Source organism: Macaca nemestrina, chromosome 9 (assembly GCF_043159975.1).
Source record: "Macaca nemestrina isolate mMacNem1 chromosome 9, mMacNem.hap1, whole genome shotgun sequence".
Lineage (NCBI taxonomy): Eukaryota > Metazoa > Chordata > Mammalia > Primates > Cercopithecidae > Macaca > Macaca nemestrina.
Genome location: NC_092133.1, coordinates 132,267,937 through 132,291,860, shown reverse-complemented (window position 1 = coordinate 132,291,860; position 23,924 = coordinate 132,267,937). Strand labels below are relative to the sequence as shown.

The window sequence follows — 23,924 nt, the reverse complement described above, 5'->3', positions numbered from 1 at the left end:
GTATTCCTTATTTAATAAAAGGAGGAAGATAACAAGACAGTGAGAAATTACCAGCCACCATCCAAAGAAAAGACAGAAATCTGAAATAGAAAGCAAGGCACCTTCGGGCTTCTTTAGGTAAATGTTTGCCTAATCAAAGAGGTGCCTAAGAGTCTAAACCGCACTTTGGCAGCCTTGAAGGCTAGGAAGACAAAATGTCAGAGTACAAGATCCACCAAGGGAGCCATCTCTGCTTCAGAATAAGCAAAAAACTGAATCCCATGAGAAAGAAAACCAATTCTTTTTTTTTTTTTTTTTTTGAGACAGAGTCTCGCACTGTCCGCCAGGCTGGAGTGCAGTGGCCAGATCTCAGCTCACTGCAAGCTCCGCCTCCCGGGTTTGTGCCATTCTCCTGCCTCAGCCTCCCGAGTAGCTGGGACTACAGGTGCCCGCCATCACGCCCGGCTATTTTTTTGTATTTTTTAGTAGAGACGGGGTTTCACTGTGTTAGCCAGGATGGTCTCGATCTCCTGACCTCGTGATCTGCCTGTCTCAGCCTCCCAAAGTGCTGGGATTACAACTAAACCAATTCTTGCATAGACTCTCGACTTTTTATTTAAATAAAAGTGATCCCAAGTGTCTGGCAAAAGCAATGAAAAAAATCCTTGCCTAACCTATAATGACTGCTATAAACACTTTTTCAAACACAATGACCAGCACACAATCAAAGATATGCAGGCATACAAGGAGATGAAACTCCTTGAGAAATAAAAGAGACCATAAAAATGTTATAGCACTCTGGGGTATAGTCACTATGCTTACTGCATCCAAAGAAATATATGCAAAATCTAAAACTTCTGATAGGGAACTAGAAACTAGAAAGGTGGCAAAGCATATCTGAAAAATAACTAAATTGAAAGTCTAAATAAAAATAAAAAATCTAATAACGAAAATTTAAAACCCAGGGAATACAGATTAAAACCCATGGAAGAACAGATTAGAAATGAAGACTAACTTAGTTCTGGAAGGTAGCCTGAAGAAAATATTCAGGACAAAAAAGATACAAAAAGATGAAAAAAACACCAGAGAGGCAAAATACACAGAGGATTCAGGGAGAAAATCTAACGTTGTGTAACTGAGCTCCCAGAAAGATTAAGCAAGAGAATAGGGAAAAGCAGCATCTGAAGAGAGAGTGGCTGAGAACTTGCCAAAACTGACGAAAGACATCAAGTCACAGTATGAAAATGCCCTATATACCCCAAACAAGAAATGGTGCAAGAGGGAGAGGAGGAGGAAAATAGAAACAGAAAGAGACAGACAATCATCTAAAAGCCAAAGACAAAATGAAAACCATAAAAACAGCCTGAGAAACAAATGACCAACAAAGAAGGAATAAACTGCAGCTGACTTCTGAATAGAAACAAGCCAAAATATTAAAGAATCTCTCCACAAAACTTATCTAGAATTCTATATCCAGCAAAATATATCTTTCAAGAATGTAGGTGAAATAAAGATACTCTCAAACAAACAAGTTAGAAAACTTGTCAATACTAGATCCACTCTGAAGAAATACTAAATGGTATATTTAGGCAGAAAGATAATTATTCCAGATGGAAGGTCAGGTAATGTAAGAAAAAATGAGGAAAATGAAATGCAGTAAGTCTAATTAAATAATAACAGCATAAAACAACAGAAATACATCTGTGGGGTTTAAAATACGCATGCATCTTAAAACAAGGCAATAATGAAATAAGAAAGGAAATTGAATGTAAATGTTTTTAAAGGTCTGGCATTATTTATTGCATTATCTAGAAAAAGGGTGAAAGTCTCAACATTACACTTCGATAAATCAAGAATATATACTGAAATTTAAGTAAACACTAAAGGAATAGTACAAGAATATGTAATCCCAAGCTAAAAAATGAAAAAACAGAAAACTTATTTTTAAGAAATCAATTCAAAATAAAGCTAAAAAATTAAAAATGAACAAGAGGTGAAGACAAATAGATTTTGAAATTAATTTTTTTTTTTTTGACACGGAGTTTGCTCCGTTGCCAGGCTGGAGTGCAGTGGTGCGATCTTAGCTCAGTGCAACCTCCGCTTCCCGAGTTCAAGTGATTCTTGTGTCTCAGCCTCCCAAGTAGCTGGGACCACAGGCGTATACCACCATGCCCCGCTAATTTTTGTATTTCTGGTAGATATGGGGTTTCACCAAGTTGGCCAGGCTGGCCTCAAACTCCTGGCCTCATGTGATCTACCCACCTGGGCCTCCAAAGTGCTGGGATTATAGGAGTGAGCTATCAAACCTGGCCAAAATTAATTTTTAAGTACTCTTGTCAATAAAGGGTTATTATAGGCCAATTCATTAATTTTTAATATGGGCAACAGGGAAATACACAAAAAACATCTAGCTCATACATAGATACCTAACTTTTATAAATTTTAGCCTGCACATCTATTCAATTTTTTTTCCATTGTGACTGACTTCAAAATCTTATTTCACCTTACCTTATCTTACCACAGATATGCGAGTGGACGGACATTAAATGTCCAAAAACCAAACAAAAAGAAACAAGAACAAAAAACCTAGAGCCAACTGACTTACAAATATTGCATTAATTCTGTAATAAAATATTAGCCAGGCAAAGCAGCTCACAACTGCAATCCCAGCATTTTGGGAGGCTGAGGCAGGAGGACCGCTTGAGCCTAGGAATTCAAGACCAGCCTGGGCAACATGGAGAAACCTCATCTCTACCAAAAAAATACAGAAATTAGCTGGGCATGGTGGCACATGCCTGTAGTCCCAGTTACTTGGGAGGCTGAGGTGGGAGAATTGCTTGAGCCTGGAAAGCGAAGGCTGCAGTGAGCTGACACTGCTCTACTGCAGGCCAACCTGGGTGACAGGGTGAGACCTGTCTCAGGAAAAGGAAAAAAAAAAATAATAATAATAATAATAATTTGCCATCACTGATCTACATAACATTACTAACAGCAAAACTAATACATTAAGAAGATCAAAAATAATATTCTTTCATTTAGTTCATCTAAAATGTTACTTTTTTTTTTTTTTTTTTTTTTCTTGAGGCGGAGTCTCGCTCTGTCGCCCAGGCTGGAGTGCAGTGGCGCGATCTCGGCTCACTGCAAGCTCCGCCTCCCGGGTTCGCGCCATTCTCCTGCCTCAGCCTCCCGAGTAGCTGGGACTACAGGCGCCGCCACCACGCCCGGCTAATTTTTTTGTATTTTTAGTGGAGATGGGGTTTCATTGTGTTAGCCAGGATGGTCTCGATCTCCTGACCTCGTGATCCGCCCGTCTCGGCCTCCCAAAGTGCTGGGATTACAGGCTTGAGCCACCGCGCCCGGCCTAAAATGTTACTTTAAATTTTTAATTCACTGGCTGACTCAATGAAAGGAAAATTCCAGGATAAAACTGTAAGTTTTTCTACACTCATGTCAGCAAGACCCAGGTGCAATGTGTACCTCTATCACAGAATAACTAAATAATCTCTTTAGAGCTAAGAACACTTAAAACCAGCATATGAAACTCCAGAGTAACTCTTGATCTTTCTGTAGGCAAATGAAAACTACCTGCCACTTACTGAAGATTTGTATTTTAGGGTAGATTGCTACACAGTTTTGTGAGAGGTGGTCCAAGCTCTTCAAAGAGAAAATGGAATCAAAAGGAAACCAAGACTATCCTGATATTACAAAGCATATCTGTAAGTAAATCAAAGAATATTTCATTTAACATTTAATCCCAGTCTTACAGCTATCGAAACTAACAAGTAATCCAATGCAGAGTTACAAAGTGGACATCAAAGTGTGTCAAGAGTCACTTGCAGGTCTGGTATGGACACAGACAAGTAGGACTCCCCTTCTCTAATGGCTATGGAACAAAGCTGAGCTGCTTCATTCAGATGATCCAAGAACAGTGCCAAGAGCCTTCTCTACATAACCAACAGTGACTGCTCATGGGCTATGGAGGGAACTCATACAGAAGCATCTTATTTAACCTTCCCAATCTCTTCAGAGACTGTGAGCAAGTTCTTCTCTCACCCTCAAAGCCTCCCACACACCCACCTCTTTTTTTCGGCCAGCTATCTCCTCCTCATCTTCAGGTCTTACAAGTCACTTCCTCAGGGAACTTGCCCTGACTCCCTCAAAACCAAGTCAGGTTCCCTAGATATGGGTTTTATAGCTCCCTGTACTTCACACCAAGGACTCATCCCACGTGTTGAAAACGAAGTACCTAACACAAAGTCCTGGGGTACACAGAAGGCACTCAAAAAATAATGGTTGAATAATCACGTTTGAATTTACGATCCTTCCCAATTTTACAAAGAAACGAGCTTTTAAAAATTCAGTCATTTGCATGAGGTGATACAACCTGAAACTGGCATAGACCAGCTGAGAATACAAGTCTCTGTGGCTCCAATTTCCGTGCTTAAATCTCATGTGCTATATGGACGTGGGCTACAAGTTGGATTTCTTTCCAATTATTATTCTTACAGTGACTTCCACTGTAAATACAGGTGTCATCTTTTAGGGGAAAAATGAGTCTCTCAATATAATGAATCATATCTGACAATGAACAATGCTTTTTTTTTTTTTTTCTTTTTTTTGAGACAGAGTCTCACTCTGTCACCCAAGCTGGAGTGCAGTGAAGCGATCTCCAATCACTGCAACATCTGCCTCCCAGGCTCAAAGGATTCTCCTGTCTCAGCCCCCAGGTAGCTGGAAATACAGTCATGCACCACTACCGCCCAGCTAATTTTTGTATTTTTAGTAGAAACGGGGGTTTCAGCATGTTGGCCAGGTTGGTCTTGAACTCCTGACCTCAAATGATCCACCCGCCTCGGCCTCCCAAAGTGCTGAGATTACAGGCATGAGCCACTGCAACCCGCCAGTCTATGCTTTCCGAAAATCACACTGAAGAAACAAACCATAACTTTCTGGTAATTAGAGGTCTGCATTGCACTAGTTACAAAGTAAGAATGGTTAAAAAAAAAAAAATCGTTACAGTGAAACTGTGAATATAAACCAGAATTGTAATCATTTGTCTCCTTCTCTCTACCTGAAGTAGCAATTCCCAAAGCTATCCTATTCTACTACATTAACATTCCTACATTCTACTACATTAACATTGGAAAACACACTTTCCAATCAGAGTAATTTTGTTTGTTTTCAATTTGCTACTAGCTTGAACTCATTGGCCTCTTTTTCACCCATCTTAGCTAGCTACAAAATGTAACAAGAACTTGAAACAGATGTGCACACCGTGGCAAAGATGGACCAAGGCAACCCTTGCTTGGCATTGGAGACTCAGGTTGGATCTGCTGGGGTGGGTAGTTCTCTTGGTTCCCTATAATGCTAGAAGATGATTAAACAAAACTAACAGTGCCAAATCTGAGACTTCTACTTACTGGCTTGTTTAACCAAAGTCAGTCCCCAGTACGAGCTATTTGCATGTCAAAACACTATTAAAACCGGTAATGGACTAGTCTTACCAGAAACAAGTACAACAGAAAGTCTGGTTGCATAGCTAAAAACTAAGTAGGCACCAAAACTGAGGCTCAGGACTCAAATTCTTAATATTTGGCAAACGATGTTTCTTTGAGTGCCTTTGCAACAACTCATTAATTATTTTTATATATATATAATCAGCAAAGGAATTTCTGTTAACTAAGGATACTTGTACTTGCTTTTAGGATTTCTTCCTTTAAAAGTTAACTTATACTTTTACTAGTGGGTTTTTTTTTTTCTATTTGGACATATTGTAATTGCCTATGTAGAATACAACATGGCATCAACATCCATTTTAAGTAATGAACTACACTATGTTTACAAATGTTGTTATAAAAGAATGGCAAGCCAGGAAATATTTTTGTTAATTTTAGGGTCTGACTGAACCAGAAATAAAAGCAAATAAACCACTGTTCACTTGCTGTTGGCTAATTTATTCCTATTAAGATGACTTCAGGAAAGAAAAAAGAACACTGACTTCCCCCTGAAGGAACTTCCCAGAGACTCAATATGGGAGGGAGTTGGCCGGGGTGATCTCTAAAGTTCTGTGTAACTTTCCTAAGCTATGAAATATTAAATATCCCAAAGATGTAATTATTTTTATAAAAGGATTAATATAGGATTGAAACCATTTTCTTCCAACAAGCAACCATACTTAAGACGGCGTCCTCACTTTTTTTTTCCATTCGTCTCGCATTATTTCCAATGACTGGGTATGGCCCCAGTTCAACAAGCCTTCCCAGTCCAAAGGAAGCAAGCTGAAGTCTACTGTCTAAAAAGCATCTATCTGCGGATTAAATGTCGGGAAAGAAAGGGATAAGGGTGGGGGGTGGGGAAAAACAACATTTTCAAATTACAGAAACGTGCACCCATGGATTCACACGCTTCCCGCATTTTCTGGCAGTAAAACACCTGCGAAGAACCGTTCTCACTCATTACAAATGCCGCACCAGCCTAGGGTTGTGAGCGCCAAACTATTTTGCAAACTCTGCAAAGGCGCACGGATTTTCAAGACTTACAAATCCCTCATTCGCCCCATCCTCCCCTCGCCTGGTCCAAACAAAGTTCCGCGGCATCAAGGCAGTTATTTAAAGGCACGAAGTTTGCTCGGGTCCTGCCCACTGGGGCTCGGGAGACGCGACCGAAACTTGCGAGGGAGACGCGCCTGGCCGGGACCGCGGCTCGCTCTGGGAGGCCGTCGCCGGGTTCCACCCCCGGGCCGCCCCACACCCCGCGCGGCGCCCCCAGCCCGCCCATCGCCCCGCGGACCCCACGCTCCGGGCGCAAGGACACACGGGCAGCCCCCGCACTGTGCCCGAGCCGCCCCCCAGGGCCGAGCCGCGAACCGCAGCCGCGTCCCCTCCTCCCGGGGCCGGGAATGGCGGCGTCCGGCTCTCCGGGGCCAACTCCGAGTCCCGGCCCCGGGAGGACGCCCGCGGAGCCCGCCGCCGCCGCCAGCCCCTCGCGGCGGGAGCTGAGGAATGGAAGTTACCTCAGTACGGTCCCGACTGCGAGGCTGTAGGCAGCGGGCAGAGCGGGAGGTCCCGGGCGGCCGAGCAGGTCCAGCGCGGCGGCGGCTACCGCAGTGCCCTCCGCCCCATTGTTTCCCTTCCAAGAGGATCCCGGCGAAGCCGAGCCCGGGAACCAGGAAGTTCCCCGGCGCGACACCTCCTGCCGCCGCTATGGAAACGGCCCCCGCCTCCCAGGGCGGCTCGCCCGGGACCCCGCCTCCGCGTCGCCGGCCCCGCCCGCCTCACCGGCCGCCGCCAACCGTCACCACAGCGGCCGCGGCCGCCGCCATCTTGGCGCGGCCCCTTCCCGGCGGCACGTGCGCGCCGCTCCCGCGCTCCCGCCGTGCGCGCTCCCGCCCGCCTCGGGGACGCGCGCCTAGGACTGCAGGTGCCGGGAGCCCCTCGGCGGGAGGCGGGCGCTGGAAGCTCGGGAGCCAAAGCGGGACTTCGAGGCACGCAAACGAGCGACATTGGCGTGCCCAGCCGGCAGGTCAGAGGATAGCACAGACGTAGGGAGGTCAGCTGAGTAGGGGGCGACAGGATGGTCTGCGGAGCCAGCCTGGCTTTTTTTTTTTTTTTTCATTTCTGACTCAACTGCTTACCAGGTGTCAGCCCTTGGAGACGTTTCTCTGTGCCTCAGTTTCTTCATCTGTAAAGTGGAATGATAATAGGACCTGCTTCATGGGGCTGTCCTGGAACAAGCGAGTGCTTGGTAGTAAGTGCAAAGCAATCATCTGCTCAATAAAGTGCCATTGCTACTGACACAGGTCACACTGCTGTCATTTTTCAGGAACTTAGGCTAAGCGTTCACATCAGCACTACTTTAAGTAGGCTACTGTGTAGATCCCATTGCTGCTTCAAGCTTCTCAAATGTTCATCACTGTCCCATCTTTCTGTAGGTCAACTTTCCTTTTTTACATCGTGGAAATTGTCAAGAGTTTTAATCTCCAAAGCCTCCCATTAAGGGGTGCCATAAAAAGATGCATGATGTAAACTTCCCAAAGCTGTAATTAGCTGACAGTTAAATGATTGATTCAATCGAAGCTAGAAAAGTTAGGGTGTGCAAGTAACTAAAAGGCTTCCTGTCCTTGATTCCAGGAACTAGAATTACCGAACCTGGCAACCCTGCACTGTGCCTTTTCTCTCTCTTTTCCAGCTGGTGAAAACTGACACGAAGAAACTGAATGCTGTGCCCAGTTATCTCACAGGAGGGGTGGAAGGAGGAGACAGGGTCACAGGCCCTTTGCTAGCACCCAAACTCTAAAAACTGTGACTTAGATTAGGTTTTAGTTGGTCTCTAAGGCTCCTTCTAGCTCTCAAGTGTGGTAATCTTAACGACAGGGATACCCAGCAATACAGTCTGAGAAATTCATCCTTAGGCAATTTCGTCATTGTGTGAACATCATAGAGTACATTTACACAAACCAAGATAGTAAAGCCTCCTACACACCTAGGCTATGAGGTGTGACTTATCGCTCCTGGGCTACAAACCTGTTCAGCATGTGACTATACTGAGTACTGTAGGCAAGTGCAACACAATGGGAAGAATTTGTGCATTTCAACATAGACAAGGTAACACATTGGGCTATAATGTTACAGTGGCTATGACATCACTAGGTCATAGGAATTGTTCAGCTCCATTATAACCTTGTGGGACCACCATTGTATGTGCAGTCCATCGTTGATCAAAACGTTGTTACCACGTGACTGTGTATACTCTTTAAGAAAATACAAAGGTATACTTCCCTTTGGGGCTTCTTTCATTCATTTAAAGCGTGTTTGTAAAGACTAGTATTTATTTTTATGATCCTGATACAAAAATGGCATAACTCATTTAATATATGAATTGAGGGGCTAAAAGCAGACTAGAGTTATTTTCAACAACCAAATACTTTCCAAAAGTTATAGGACTCCCAGGTTAGCAGTCACCTAGATTGGACTATTCTCAATTCCTGATAGGAAAGAGCCCTCACTCATATCTCTTTGTAGCCCCTGCTGGACCCAGCAGATTTCTTTGCACATAAAAAGTCCTTAGCAAATGCTACTGAATGAAATTGCTATGATTGTGGTCTCCCATCACTAAAGGAGACCTTGGAACCACAGAGATGCTCAAGAGACATCAATCTTGGGAGGCCAAGGTGGGCAGATCACTTGAGGTCAGAAGTTCAAGACCAGCCTGGACAACATGGTGAAACCCCGTCTCTACCAAAAAATACAAAAATTAGCTGGGTATGGTGATGTGTCCCTGTAGTCCCAGCTACTCAGGAGGCTGTGATGGGAGAATCACTTGAACCTGGGAGGCAGAGGCTACAGTGAGCTGAGATCGTACCCCTGCACGCCAGCCTGAGTGACAGAAAGAGACCCTGTCTCAAAAAAAAAAAAAAAAAAAAAAGACATCAGTCAAGGGACATGATTGCAAACATCATGGATGAGAACCCCAAGTCACTAGTTAATGAGTTAATGGGATTCTGGATGGACAACCCTGGCCCCAGGCTTACTTGGCAAAATAAACTGGAAATTTCGGATACATTTTTTCCATAAATTATATGGCTAATTTTAAAAACACTGTTTTGGACTTCATTATGAGCACCCCTGTCTCAATTTTATATTTTCATAATAGCACTCTGACTCTATGGTATTATTACAGTTCAGAAATACCCCCATTTTTTTCCCCAAGTCAAAGTGTCAACAGTGTCACCTTACCTGTACTTCGTCAATCCCTGCTCTAAACAATTATAGCTAGATTATATTCACTCCATGATTATATTTACTCTAACATGACATGCCAGATATTAAAATACCCTTCAACTGAAGGGAGGGTGAAAGCTGTATAGCAGGAATGTACCAAAAAGTAAAAAGAAATGTGGTCTAATGATTTGTGTTACCATTTAAAATATTTCACAATACCAAAGGTTAGGACCACCTCTCGTCCATCATTATGGAATAAGAGAGATGGATATTTGCATTTCATTTTTGCAAAAGTTATGTGTTTTGCTAATGACAATATTTTAAATGTTGCCAGTGGTAAAAGTACAGGTTTAAATCCCCCACAGGCTCCCATAATAACTAAGGCCAGAAGTACAATTTGTGGTGTGGACATACGAACATAGAACATGGAGGAAAAAATTCTCCAAAGCAAATTATCCATATCCTTCACTGTCATCTTCAAAATATGGATGAAAGGGTCAGTTCTTTGAGTCTCCTGTAAATTGAGACTTTGAAATGTCAATCCATGGCCATTTGATCCATTTAATTTTTAAAGAGAGGCAGTTCCCTAAGGGAGGGATTTTTTTTTATTTTAAATAAGGCTGTGGATAGCATTGCAATGCTCATATTCATGCTCACCAGCCATGGTAATTTCTGAAATCTCATGAGAAGCCAATGCTCTTCTATTGACTAGAAAAGTCAGCTCCAATGACACTGCATATAACTATTCTTTATGGATTAAAAAAAAAAGATCAGTCAACATGTGTGTATAAGTGAAAAAGCAATGGGTAACCAATAGCCACATCCACACTGCTCATACACAAAGCTTTTTGGGGTTTTGGGGGGTTTTTGTTTGTTTTTTTTTAATAGAGTCTCGCTCTGTCACCCAGGCTGGAGTGCAGTGGCACCACCTGGGCTCATTGCAACCTCCGCCTTTCTGAGTTCAAGCGATTCTCCTGTTTCAGCCTCCCAAGTAGTTGAGACTACAGGCGTGCGCCATCCTGCCTGGCTAATTTTTTGTATTTTTAGTAGAGACAGGGTTTCACTATGTTGGTTAGGCTGGTCTTGAACTCCTGACCTCAGGTGATTCATCCACCTCGGCCTCCCAAAGTGCTGGGATTACAGGCATGAGCCACCGCACCTGGCCCAAAGCCTTTAGTTTAAAAGAGACGTTATTGATTGCAGTGTGAAAAAGAGGAACCTGTGAAGAACTGTGAACCCCGTAACATTGTAAATAACACAGTTTGTTACCTGTAACTCTGAGGTTGTATTATTTATTGGTGTGCTGAGTTTCTTTCTGACTCCTGTCTTTAGAATGTACATTCCAAGAGACTAGGAAACTTATCTGTCTTCTGCCCTTCTCTATTCCTTGGTCCAGATCAGTATCTAATACAGAATTAGCTCCCTATAAACATTTGTAGAAAAAATGAAAGGAAGGAAGGTGAAAGGGAGGAAAAGAAGGAAGGAAGGAAGGAGGGAGGAAAGAATGACTGAAAGAAGGAAAGAACAAAAATATGCAAGCATGTATGTTTTCTAAGCAGAAAGTTCCTAACTTTTTTCATATGCTCAAAGGGGTCCGTGACTCAAAAAAAAAAGGACTGACTGCTTTTCAACTACAAGAGCTGCCTCTCGTGATCTCCTCTGCTCTTTTGCTCACAAGACACCCTGTTCCTGATTACATACCAAAATAGTCATCATGGTTTGCCAGAAATCTGTAATGATGTTGTATCGTTTGAAAAGTGTCTCAATATGTTTTTACAGCTTTTGAGGATTTCTTCTGCCTGCTCAACTTACAGTTACCATTCTACAACCATCCATTTGGCCATCTCTTAGACGTCATGCCATTTATTTATTTTTTGTTAAGTCTAATCAAGCAGAGTTGTACTAAAAAGTATTATAAGATACTTTAAAAATGAAGTAGCAGTTCATGGCATTTTTGTCTCTGTTTTAGAGGGATAAAACTCTTGCCTCTGTATATATGACCTTTGAATTAACCTTTAAACCTTTGTGCTCATAAGTCTTTATAAATGGTGTGGCAACAGTTTTCACGGATGGCCTCCCAGTGAACTGTGCCTTCCAATATTCACCCCCTTTTACATCACCCTCCTCTTGAGTCTGGGCCAGCTCTGTGACTCACTTTTCACAAGATTGTGGGGGAAGCGATGCTGAGTGATTTCTAAGGCTAGATCCTAAGTTTTGCGGCTTCCACCTGGGCCTCTGAAATACTTAGCGCACTCGCTCCAGCAACTCAGGTGCCATACTGAAAGAAGCCCAGGTCACATGGAGAAGCCACATGTAGATGGTCTGGATGACAACCTCAGCTGAGTCCTCAGCCAACAACCAGCATTCACTGCTGTTGGGCATCCTGAATGTCCAGCACAATTAAGTCTTCAGATACCTCAAGCCCCAGCTGTGTGACCCCATGAGAAATCCCAAGTGAGGATGTCTCAGGTGAGCCCAGTCAACCCCGTGGAACCATGAATGTCATAATAAATTGCTGTGTGAGGCTTTTGAGCTCAGGGTGGTTTGTCACACACCTGCAGACAACTGGAATGCATTGATTAAAAATATAATGCTAAGGCCTTTAGCATGGTTTAGCTAAAACTTTAGTAAATAATTTAATCAAAATTAACAGAAGTGATGTATAAAAATGTCAAGTTATAGAAGAATGGAGTGAACTGTAGCAGATCCTAGGGTATTCAAGGGCATTTTTTTTCCACTAAATTGCTACTTTTGTCTAAGTCTTTTCTTTGAGGTGGGGTCAACACTTTGTGAAACAACATAATGACTTCCATCTCTTGGAGTCTGTAAAGTAAATATACTTGAAACTGCATTTGACTTCGATATGAAATAAGTCCTTGCCCACATACTTTGGCTAAAAAGGGGAAAGAAGTGGTGGTCACAAGTAGCCAGGCTAAAGAATCAATGAAAATGAGACAATAGATGAGAATATATACATGCGTATGTATATGCTTAGCTTTTCTTTTCTGTTTGTTTATACTTCGTGAAAATTACAGGTCCGCAATTCTTCATCCACAAAACTCTGAAAACCAAAAGTGTTTTTCATAAATTGGGCACCTAAACTCTTTTGGTAGCAACAGAACTTTCCTTTGGCTATTTAGGGTCTTTATCGTATTTAATATGAACACTCATTTTGTTGCAGAAGTCTTTGTTTCATGACAAGGTGCTGGCACAGATCCCACTTATGACACCTGTAAACAGTACACAGTACATGTGCTGTGTCACCCTTCTAAAAATCAAAACTTCTGATATCTGAGACACTTCTGGTTTAGACCTAATGAAGACTCTATCATAGACCTGAAGTGAACTTTATTGTACAGGGAGGACAGTAGAGTGTAGAGTAATCAAGCAGTCTCTGGAGTTAGACCACCTGAGTTGAAATCCTGGATCTATGGCTTACCAGCTCTGACACTTGGATTGGTTGCAAAACCCTCTACCTCAGTTTATTCTGCAAAATACAGAGAGTAAAAGAAATGACTTCATAGGGTTCTTATGAGAACCAAATGAGATTATGCATATAAAATGCTTAGCGCAATAACTAATAGTTAGTAAACATTCAACAAACATTATTATTGTATTATTATTATTAAAATGTCAGTTGTTCGTTTTTGTTTTTGTTTTTGCTTTTAGAGACATGGTCTTACTCTTTTGCCCTGACTGGAGTACACTGAAGCTCACTGCCACCTCAAACTCCTGGGCTCAAACAATCCTCCTGCCTCAGCCTGCCAAGCAGCTAGGAGTACAGGTGTGTGCCACCATGCCTGGCTTTTTTTTTTTTTTTTTTTTTTTTTTTGGAGAAATTGGGTCTTGCTTTATTGCTCAGGCTAGTCTCAAACTCCTGGCCTCAAGCAATCCTCCCACTTTGGCCGCCCAAAGTGCTAGGATTACAAGAATGAGCCAATGGACCCAGAAGAAATGTCAGTATTTTGTAAATTCAATGAAACAAATAATATTTAAATGAGAGTTCAGCCAGGAAAAAAGAAAAACTACTCAAGGCATCACCAACAGGAAGATATTCGATATAGCGAATCAGATGTATACAGAGTATTTGGAAGGAGTGAATAGGCAAAAGTTGAGAAGGTAGCACTACTAATTTCAGGTTATTCCACATCAGCTGTGGACCCAATGTCAGGAAGCTGCTGTACCCAGAGATCAGAGATTGCAATAAATGACAGGTAATCAATCACTTTCCATGTCACAACTGCTCTCAAATCCTTGAGTGCACCTCACCAGCACAACTAAACCTTATCAGAACTGTGCTGGGAGGAGACTCTGGGAAATGCAGCTCCAGGGCTCCCAGCCTCTGTGATACACATAACACCCTAAACAAATAGTCATTTCATAATAATAGTAATTTACACTTGTATAGCACTTTCCATAAAAGCTCTGTGAGGTAGGCAGGAACTGTAGCTCAAAGTTGCAAGACTGGCAAGAGACTTAGATCCTCATACCTCAAATCTAGGGTGTACTTTTTTTTATGTCAGTGTGTCCTATTTACTCATTCGAGTTCCACTTTCCCCCTCCAAATCTTCATAACCATTTATATTATTGTTTATTGTTTTTCTTTAAGTTGACTCACATTTCTGTGTAAATGAAGAGGAAATTTTGCATCATAAAGTATAATGCAAATCACAAAACTGTTTTGCTGCATAAATGGAAGATAAAAGAAAAAATGAACACACTGAAAGCCAAACAGTGATATTAAAACCAGTTTAGTAAAGGGCTCTGCGCCTGAAGCCTGCTCCTCTTTCTTCAAAGGTGCGATTAGCATGTGTTAGAGATGTTACTCGTACTAACAGCGAACACCCTAACTGCAAACTGAGACTCATTGATATATTCACCAGAACTAAAGGGTGAATAAAATCTCTGAAAAATTAAATTCTTCACTATGTAAGGCAAGGTTGTTTAAAGCCTTTGCCATCTTATCTACCATCAGTAGAATACGTCTTACGCTTTGGGTAACACTGCTTTCTGCCATCTTAATTTTGGCAATTTAGCTGAGAATCAGTATTTATTCATTTTGCTGTTGAAATTATTTGATAGCAGAGCATTAAATGTATATCAGTATGTCTTGCCCCTGATGACTCATTCACATAAGATTTTGTTGCTGTTATTAAGGTGAAATTCACATAAAATAAAATCAACCGTTTTTCAAGTGAACCATACGGTAGCATTTAGTACATTCATAATGTTGTATAACCACCACCTCTATCTAGTTCCAAAATATTTTCGTCACCCCAAAAAGAAACCACGTAGTCATTAAGGAGTTATTCTCCATTTTCCATCTTTCAGTTCCTGGCAACCCTCACTGTTTTCTGTCTCTTTGGGGATTTACCTCGAATATTTCATATAAATGCAATCATACAATATGTGACCTTTTGTGTCCGTCTTCTTTCACTGAGCATAACATTTCCGCGGCTCATGCATATGACAACTTGTATGCATACTTCATTTCTTTACATGGCTGAATAATATTCCATTGTTTGTATACAGCACAGTTGTTTTTCTGTTGACAGGCAGTTGAGGGTGCACCCTTTGGTTACTGTGAATAGCGCTGCTAGGAACATGAGTGTACATTTTTTTTTTTTTTTTTTGAGGACCTGTTTTCCAGTCATTTTGGGTATATGTTGAAGAGTGGAATTGCAGGATCATATGGTAATTCTATGTTCAACTTGTTGAGGAAGCGCCAAACTGTTTCCACAGTGCTGTGCCATTTTACATTCCCACCAACAGTGCACAAGCATTCCAATTTCTCCACCTCCCCACCACCACTTGTTATTTTCTGTTTTTGTGACTAGAGCCATCCTTGTGAGTGTTAAGTGGTACCTTGTGGTTTTGATTTGCATCTCCCTAATGACTAGTAATGTTGGGCATCTTTTCTTTTCTTTTCTTTTCTTTTCTTTTGAGACGGAGTCTCGCTGTATCGCCCAGGCTGGAGTGCAGTGGCACGATCTTGGCTCACTGCAAGCTCCACCTCCTGGGTTGATGCCATTCTTCTGCCTCAGCCTCCTGAATAGCTGGGACTACAGGCGCCCACCACCACTCCTGGCTAATTTTTTTGTATTTTTAGTAGAGGTGGGGTTTCACTGTGTTAGCCAGGATGGTTTTGATCTCCTGACCTTGTGATCCGCCCACCTCAGCCTCCCAAAGTGCTGGGATTAAATGTGTGAGGCATGGCACCCGCCAAGTGCATCTTTTCATGTGTTTATTGGCCATTTGAATATCTTCTTTGGAGCAATGTCTATTCAAGTCCTTCACCCATTTTTGAAGTGGGTTGTTTGTCTCCTTTGTTGAGTTGTAAAAGTTCTTTACATATTCTGATACTTATCACATATATGATCTGCAAATATTTTCTCCCATTCTCTAGGTTGTCTTTTCACTTTATGATCATGTCCTTTGGTGTACAGAAGTTTCCATTTTGATGAAGTCCAATTTATCTTTATTTTTTTAATTTTGTGTGCTTCTAGTGTCGTATCTAAAGATCTATTGTAAAATCCAAGGTCATTGATATTTACCCCTATGTTTTCTTCTAAGAGTTTTATGATTTTAGCTCTCATATGTATATAAGATTCTTAAACCATACTATAAAATTTCCATAGAAATAAGCTAGATTTATTGACCCAGGTTAACTCTATAATCACTGAAATCAACCTACCCTCAAAAGACTCATTTTCTTTAATAAATGAGTTTGTTTAGCCAGACTGTGGAAAAAACCACTGTACTACACTCTACAGCAACATATAAATACATTTGTATGTTTATTCGTATATTATTCCTATATAACAATGGGAATTCTATGAAAAAAATGTTGGCCAGGCGCGATGGCTCACGCCTGTAATCCCATCACTTTGGGAGACCAAGGTGGGTGGATCACGAGGTCAGGAGTTCAAGACCTGGTCAATATAGTGAAACCCTGTCTCTACTAAAAATATAACAATTACCCGGGCATGGTGGTGGGCGCCTGTAATCCCAGCTACTCAGGAGGCTGATGCAGGAAAACTGCTTGAACCCGGGAGGCAGACGTTGCAGTGAGCCGAGATCGCGCCCCTGCACTCCAGCCTGGGCAATGGAGGGAGACTTTGTCTCAAAATAATAATATTAATAACAGTAATAGTTGTTGTTGTCCTGTCTTAATATATTGTTTTGCTTTAAAAACTCCAAAAGAAAACCAGACAACCACCAAAGTTCATGACAAGGAAGTTTACGAAAAATAGAAATACAAGTGATAAACATCTGTTCAGCTTCATAAATAATCAAATGAATCTCAGTGAAGGCCAGTGGAATATAATATTCACCTGTCATTGTCAAAGATTTAAAAAATTAGTCATGTCCCTGTATCGTACATATGAAAATCTGCCAAGAGGGTAGGTAGCATGTTAACAGTTCTTACCACAGTAACATTTTAAAAAGAAAGTTAATAAAGTACATTAGTTATTTTTGGAAAGATCAATTAACACCCAAAATGTGGTGAAACAGGCACTACCATACATTACTAACAGTGAGAGACAGGATTTCCTGTCTAGCTGGATTTCCTAGGCTAAGAGTCCCTAATCCTAGCTGGGAAGATAACCGCTTCCACCTTTAAACATGGGGCTTGCAACTTAGCTCACACCTGACCAATCAGAGAGCTCACTAAAATGATAATTAGGCAAAAACAGGAGGTAAAGAAATAGCCAATCATCTATTGACTGAGAGCACAGCGGGAGGGACAAGGATCAGGATATAAATCCAGGCATTTGAGCCGGCTAGGGCAACCCGCTTTGGGTCCCCTCCCCTTCTATGGGAGCTCTGTCTTCACTCTATTTCACTCTATTAAATCTTGCAACTGCACTCTTTCTGGTCCGTGAATGTTACGGCTGGAGCTGAGCTTTCGCTGGCTGTCCACCGCTGCTGTTTGCCGCTGTCGCAAACCCACTGCTGACTTCCATCCCTCCAGATCCGGCAGGGTGTCCGCTGTGCTCCTGATCCAGCGAGGTGCCCGTTGCTGCTCCCAAATGGACTAAAGGTTTGCCATTGTTCCTACATGGCTAAGTGCCTAGGTTCTTCCTAATCCAGCTGAACACTAGTCACTGGGCTCCACGGTTCTCTTCCATGACCCACGGCCTCTAGCAGAGCTGTAACACTCACCCCATGGCCCAAGATTCCATTCCTTGGAATCCCTGAGGCCAAGAACCCCAAGTCAGAGAACATGAGGCTTGCTATCATCTTGGAAGTGGCCCGCCGCCGTTTTGGAAGCAGTCTGCCACCATCTTGGGAGCTCTGGGAGCAAGGACCCCCAGTAACAGCAGGAGTATACATTGGTAGAATTTAACTAAAGAGCATTTTGGTAATATGAACTAGACTTTATAATGTAAGTACTTAGATTTGGTAATTTAATTTCTGGGCGTGTTTTCTAAGCAAATAATACCAAAAAGATCTATGATAACTCTGTTTGCCACATCCTTGTTTACAATATAAAAAAATTGGAAGCAACCTACCTGTCAATAAAGTACTAGTTAAATTAGAGTAGCCCATTTAATGGAATTCAAGGCCAGGTGCAGTGGCTGATTCCTGTAGTCCCAGCACTTTGGGAGGCCAAGGCTGGAGGATCACTTGAGTCCAGGAGTTCGAGACCAGCCTGGGAAACATGGTGAAACCTGGTCTCTGCAAAAATAAAAATAAAAGATGAGCCAGGCATGGTGGTACATACCCATAGTCCCAGCTACTCAGGAGGCTGAAGTGAGAAGATCACTCGAACCCAGGAGGTGGAGGCTGCAGTGAGCCACGGTCATACCACCACACTACAGCCTGGGCAACAGAGCAAGACACTGTCTCAAAAAAAAAAAAATTGGCCCTTAAAAATTATGTTTGACCAGGCACAGTGGCTCACACCTGTATTCCCAGGACTTTAGGAGGCTGAGATGGGCAGGTCACTCAAGGTCATGAGTTCAAGAGCAGCCTGGCCAACATGGTGAAACTCTGTCTCTACTAAAAACATAAAAATTAGCTGGGCATGGTGATGCATGCCTGAAGTCCCAGCTATGCGGGAGGCTGAGGCAGGAGAATCGCTTGAACCTGGCAGGAGGTGAAGGCTGCAGTGAACCGAGATTGTGCCACTGCACTCCAGCCCGGGTGACAGAGTGAAACTCTGTCTCAAAAATAAATAAATAAATAAATAAAATTTTCTCTGACCTCCAGGCCCACATAATTAATTCATCATATCCCTCTCAGCAATACCTTCACTACTAGCTTAACACCACACACACCGCCCTTCCTCAAGAAGGTATTCCCTCTCTCAATGAAAGGCACCGAGGAATAACTACTTGGACACCCTCTCTGCCCACATCCAACAAATCAGCACGTGTAAATTCTATCCCCAGATAGCTCTTGAATGTGATTCCTCCCCATCAGCCCCACTACCACTGTTTTAATTTAATCTCTTATCGTTTCACATTTGGATTGCTACAGATTTTTTTCTTACCTCCAATTTGCTCCTCTGGGTCATACATAGCTGTGCTCCCACTATTAACAGCATGATTTTCCTAAAACTTAAATCCGACTGTGTCATTTACCTGTCCATTCAGAACTTCAAAATACAGTCCATGGTAAGTACTCAACAAAGGATTGACAGATAACAAATGAATGATTGAATTTAGAGTGAGATTGCTGGTCCCTTCCCAATCCAGGATAACTGTGGGTTAATCGTCATTTTTTATAATCCCCTAACCCCTGCTGGTCTTCAGGCAAAGACTCAATGCATGTGTCTCTTGGCCGTTAGTGCTTTTCTTAGGTTTTGTTACATATGACTTTGTTCATATTTTCACCATCTGGCAACAAGCAGGTAAAGGTGGGGACTGGTACATATTATAAGGTCACTGTGGAATTTTGTGGCATTTCTGGAAGACCCATAGTGCCTAAGACTGGGAAGGGGGCACTTTTAAAGTGGAAAAATAAAAGACAGCTGTGGTGATTACATATCATCCATTTAACTTTGCTACCCCAGAGATACTAAGATAAACTATGAAATAATTCCCTTCCAAGTAACCAGAGGAACAAAATTTAAAGTACTGAAGGGCAACTAGCAGAGCTTTGAAAGGAGCAAACTCTGCAGGAGCAAGTGAATTTCCTTCTATAACAAAATATCAGACAATGCTGATAAGAAGAAGGCAAAAGCTATCCTCTGTTCTCTTCAATAAAGATTCCAATGTGACGTTATCATCAATAACCTGGGAGGATGCAGTCCAGTTGAAGAATGGCCAATTTCAGACATATGTGTCATACCAGTATCAAGGCATTTCTCAGAGAATAGGAAATATACGTTTTTGACAAATAAAATTTTAGAGTTCACCTTTTCTGAAGTTGCAAAATCTAGAGCAAAGAAGTAAGTCAATACAAGAACCCTCTTTTCATTTTCATGGTATCAGTGGACTAAAATATAACAAAATTTGTGCTGGTGGACAGACTTAAGCCAGCATTTGATAGTATAGATAATGGCTAGTGGTGACCCTTTCACATTGTGTTCTTATTTAGGTAATGTGTAAACTGTGTCTTAGAGTAAACAGGGGAAACACGAATAAAAGTATGTTGACATTAAAAAGAATGTCAACATTTATTTAGGCAGTGTTCAAGCCTGTGTTTTCAATCTTGGAGTTATTGCCACCCTTCCTAAAAAAATAATTAAAAGTCTAGACTGGGCTTGGTGGCTCACACCTGTAATCCCAGCACTTTGGGAGACCAAGGCGGGTGGATTACTTGGGGCCAGGAGTTTGAGACCAGCCTGACCAACATGGGGAACCCCAGTCTCTACCAAAAATACAAATATTAGCCAGGTGTGGTGGTGCAAGCCTGTAATCCCAGCTACTAGGGAAGCTGAGGCATGAGAATCCCTTGAACTCAGGAGGTGGAGGTTGTGGTAAACCAAGATTGTGCCACTGCTTTCCAGCCTGGGCGACAGAGTAAGACCCTGTCTCAAAAAATAAAATAAAATAAAAAGTCTGAAAAGGCATTTTAAGCAAAACACTTGGATGACAATTTTAAAAATAAGCAAATATTCAGTTAAAAAGTACTTTTATGGCCAGACATGGTGGCTCACACCTGTAATCTCAGCACTTTGGGAGGCTGAGGCAAATGGATCATTTGAGGTCAGGAGCTCAAGACCAGCCTAGCCAACATGGTGAAACTCCATCTCTGCTAAAAATACAAAGATTAGCCAGGTGTGGGTGGCCAGCTACTTGAAATGCTGAGGCAGGAGAATAGCTTGAGCCTGGGAGGTGGAGGTTGTGGTGAGCTGAGATGGTGCCACTGCACTCCAGTCTGGGGGACAGAGTGAGACCCTGTCCCCCCCCACCAAAAAAAAAGACGTATATATATATGTATAAACACACACTAATTTAAGAGATACTCTGTCTCCCTCAAATCTAAGAGATTTTCTGTACAAGGACAAGATGTTGAGCATGGAGAATTTGCCTCTGTCACCTGAGTTTCATTTCCCCTTGGGGTTTTCCCAGGGGGTGTGACAGTCATCTGTGCTGCTCAACAGATTATTTCTGGCTTTCTGCCTTCCAGACGTATGGTGGGATTGCTTCCTCACCCCCTTGGGTTGGGTGGGGTAATCCAGGCTAACAAGTCATGACCAAATGTGGCATTGGTAACTTCTGTGCAGAGTAGAGCACTAAGTTGCTGGTGTCAGCACGTGTAAAGCACCTTTTCATTCCTCTGCCACAACAACCAGCCATGTTCCTGGCAGTGCCTGCTCCATCAGCCTGGATTACTGTGAAGCAGAAACCCCCCATTGTCTGGCAGTGGAAATGTAGTAATGGCAAGAACTATGTCTTATTTTTTGCCACTGAAACATTGTGGCTGTTTGTTAGAGCAGCAAAACCTAGCCTGTTCTGACTGATACAGTAAGAATAGTATCACCAGCACCATGACCCTAGTTATTAACCTTCTCTTAACATGGAGACCCCAACATTGACAATAAAAACCCTTTCTTAAGTTTCCGTTGCCATGGCTGATAGACACTGGAACTTTCAAAATGGCGTTAATAAATACGAGGAGAGACCGGTGGCTAAGAGAGCACGGGCTTGGAGAATAAACAGGAATCAGACTAACTGGGTTCTGCCCCTTCCACGCTGTGTGATCTTGGGCAAGTTACATCATCTCCCCAAAACTCACTTCCTTAACAAGGAAAAGAGAGATGATAATAATGGAACCCATCCCACTGCATTGTTTTAAATGCCCAATAAATCTCCATTTCAAAGGTATATTCTTCTTGATGAGCTCTTAACTGCCCACTGTCTTAGCTTAGGTTCCCCAGAAAACAGAATCCGACTCAAATGCTTATGTGTGAGTTCATGAGAGGGACCAGAAGGGAGGGAGAAGGAGAGCAGTAAAGGGGAGATGGAAGAGCCTACCAAGTATGTGAGGTGGCATTAGGAAGGGGGTGACTGGTCCCACAGGTCCCATGGAGAAACCTTTCAAAATACCCTCCATGTAAAGGGAGATGGGAGGAGGAAGGAGGAGGCATGTCAGCTCCTGTCCCACACTGGCCACGGGTTAGCCTCAGGGAGGTGTGAGGTGACCTGTGCTTCTGGGTTGCACAGGCAATGGCACTGAGAGGTGTGGCCCACACCTTGTCATCTCCAGAAGAACCCCTAGATGGGAGCCGAAAGGCATGGGGTGCACTCAGGTTGCACCTACATCAAGCTGGTCAGAGTCAACTTTTTGCCTTATTGATGTCTGCAATAAGTGACAGGTGAGGCTGAGGACTGAAGCATACAAAAGAGGCGTCCAGCCCACCACCTGTTTAAAATTGCAAGCATTGGTCAGGCGCGGTGGCTCACGCCTGTAATCCCAGCACTTTGGGAGGCCGAGGCAGGCAGATTACCTGAGGTTAGGAGTTCAAGACCAGCCTGGCCAATGTGGCAAAATCCCAGCTACTTGAGAGGCTGAGGCAGGAGAATTGCTTGAACCTGGGAGGCAGAGGTTGCAGGGAGCTGAGATCACGCCGTTGCATTCCAGCCTGGGTGAGAGAACAAGACTGTGTGAAAGAGAGAAAGAGAGAGAGAGAGAGAGAGAGGGAGGGAGGAGGAGAGAGAGAGAGAAAGAAAGAAAGAACGAGTGAACACCTCACTGTGGAATTTGTCATCCTCCTACCCTGCTTATTTTCCTGCCTCACCCAATCTACAATATATTTTCCTTATTTCATGTATTCTGTCTTCCCCTACCCTACTAGAATGTAAACCCCTTGAAGGCAAAAAATTGTAACATCAAAGTGTGTTTGTTACACAGAGCAATGGAGTAAGACCCTGTCTCAAAAAAAAAAAAAAAAAAATTAAAAGTCTGAAAAGGCATTTTCAGCAAAACACTTGGACTACAAACTTTAAAATAAGCAGATATTCAGTGCTCAAGTGCTTAGAGCAATGTCTGGCACATAGTAGGTCCTCCCTAAATCTTATTATTACCATTTTTTATTTTTGAGACAGTGTCTTGCTATGTCGCCCAGGCTGGAGTGCAGTGGTGTAATCATGGCTCACTACAACCTCCACCTCCCAGGTTCAAGTGATTCTTCGGCCTCAGCCTCCCAAGTAGCTGGGTTTACAAGCATGTTCCACCACGCCCGGCTAATTTTTGTATTTTTAATAGAGATGGAGTTTCGCCATGTTGGCCAGACTGGTCTTGAACTCCTGGCCTCAAGCGATCCACCTGCCTCAGTCTCTCAAAGTGCTGGGATAACAGGCATGGGCCACTGTGCCCTGCCAATACTATTTTTTTAACTATTTATTTTGATATAATTTCAAACTTACAGAAAATCTGCAGAAAAAAGCACAAAGAACTCCTACATACATTTTACCCAGATTCACCATCGTTCATGTTTTAGCATGTTACCTTTATCATTCTCCCTCTCTCTCTCTGAACCAGTTGACAGTAATCTGTAAATATCACGTTCCTCTTCTCTCAAATACATGAACGTAAGCACATGCTTGAACATAACCATGAGATGATTATAAAAATCAAGAAACAAATTCAAATTTTGTCAATTGTCCCAATAATGCCTTTTATGGCAAAATTTTCCCTAACTCATGACTCAATCCATAATCAAACAATGCATTTAGTGGTTCTGTCCCTTTGGTCTTTTTCATCTGGAATTGTTGCTGAGCCTTTCTTTATCTTTTACGACAATGACATTATTGAAGAGTACAGGCTTGT

At 42.4% G+C, this 23,924-nt stretch overlaps 2 protein-coding genes and 1 long non-coding RNA gene across 5 annotated transcripts in view; 1 reads left to right on the top strand and 2 right to left on the bottom strand.

Annotated features, from left to right (window-relative positions):
* Window positions 1-7,277, bottom strand: part of LOC105490603 (USP6 N-terminal like) — a 159,329-nt gene extending 152,052 nt beyond the window's left edge. The window contains exon 1 of one of the 2 annotated variants that reach the window (XM_011756397.3): window positions 7,257-7,277. The gene's annotated coding sequence lies outside the window, so the exon portion shown is untranslated. Of the gene's footprint in view, window positions 1-6,991; window positions 7,200-7,256 lie in introns of those variants that run through there. The other variant, XM_011756395.3, reaches the window with a different exon arrangement.
* USP6NL-AS1 (USP6NL antisense RNA 1) lies at window positions 6,371-8,765 on the top strand. The gene is made up of 2 exons (XM_071068743.1): window positions 6,371-6,402; window positions 6,594-8,765. The coding sequence occupies exons 1-2, from the start codon at window positions 6,371-6,373 to the stop codon at window positions 7,510-7,512; spliced, it is 951 nt and encodes a 316-aa protein (XP_070924844.1). The 3' UTR covers window positions 7,513-8,765.
* A 3,603-nt stretch (window positions 8,766-12,368) lies between these two features.
* The window catches only part of LOC139356419 (uncharacterized), an 81,572-nt gene continuing 70,016 nt past the window's right edge, over window positions 12,369-23,924 (bottom strand). The window contains exons 3-5 of one of the 2 annotated variants that reach the window (XR_011608272.1): window positions 22,603-22,737; window positions 18,215-18,380; window positions 12,369-13,185 (exon numbers count right to left, since the gene is read on the bottom strand). This is a non-coding gene — a long non-coding RNA (uncharacterized lncRNA). The remainder of the gene's footprint in view (window positions 13,186-18,214; window positions 18,381-22,602; window positions 22,738-23,924) is intronic. The other variant, XR_011608273.1, reaches the window with a different exon arrangement.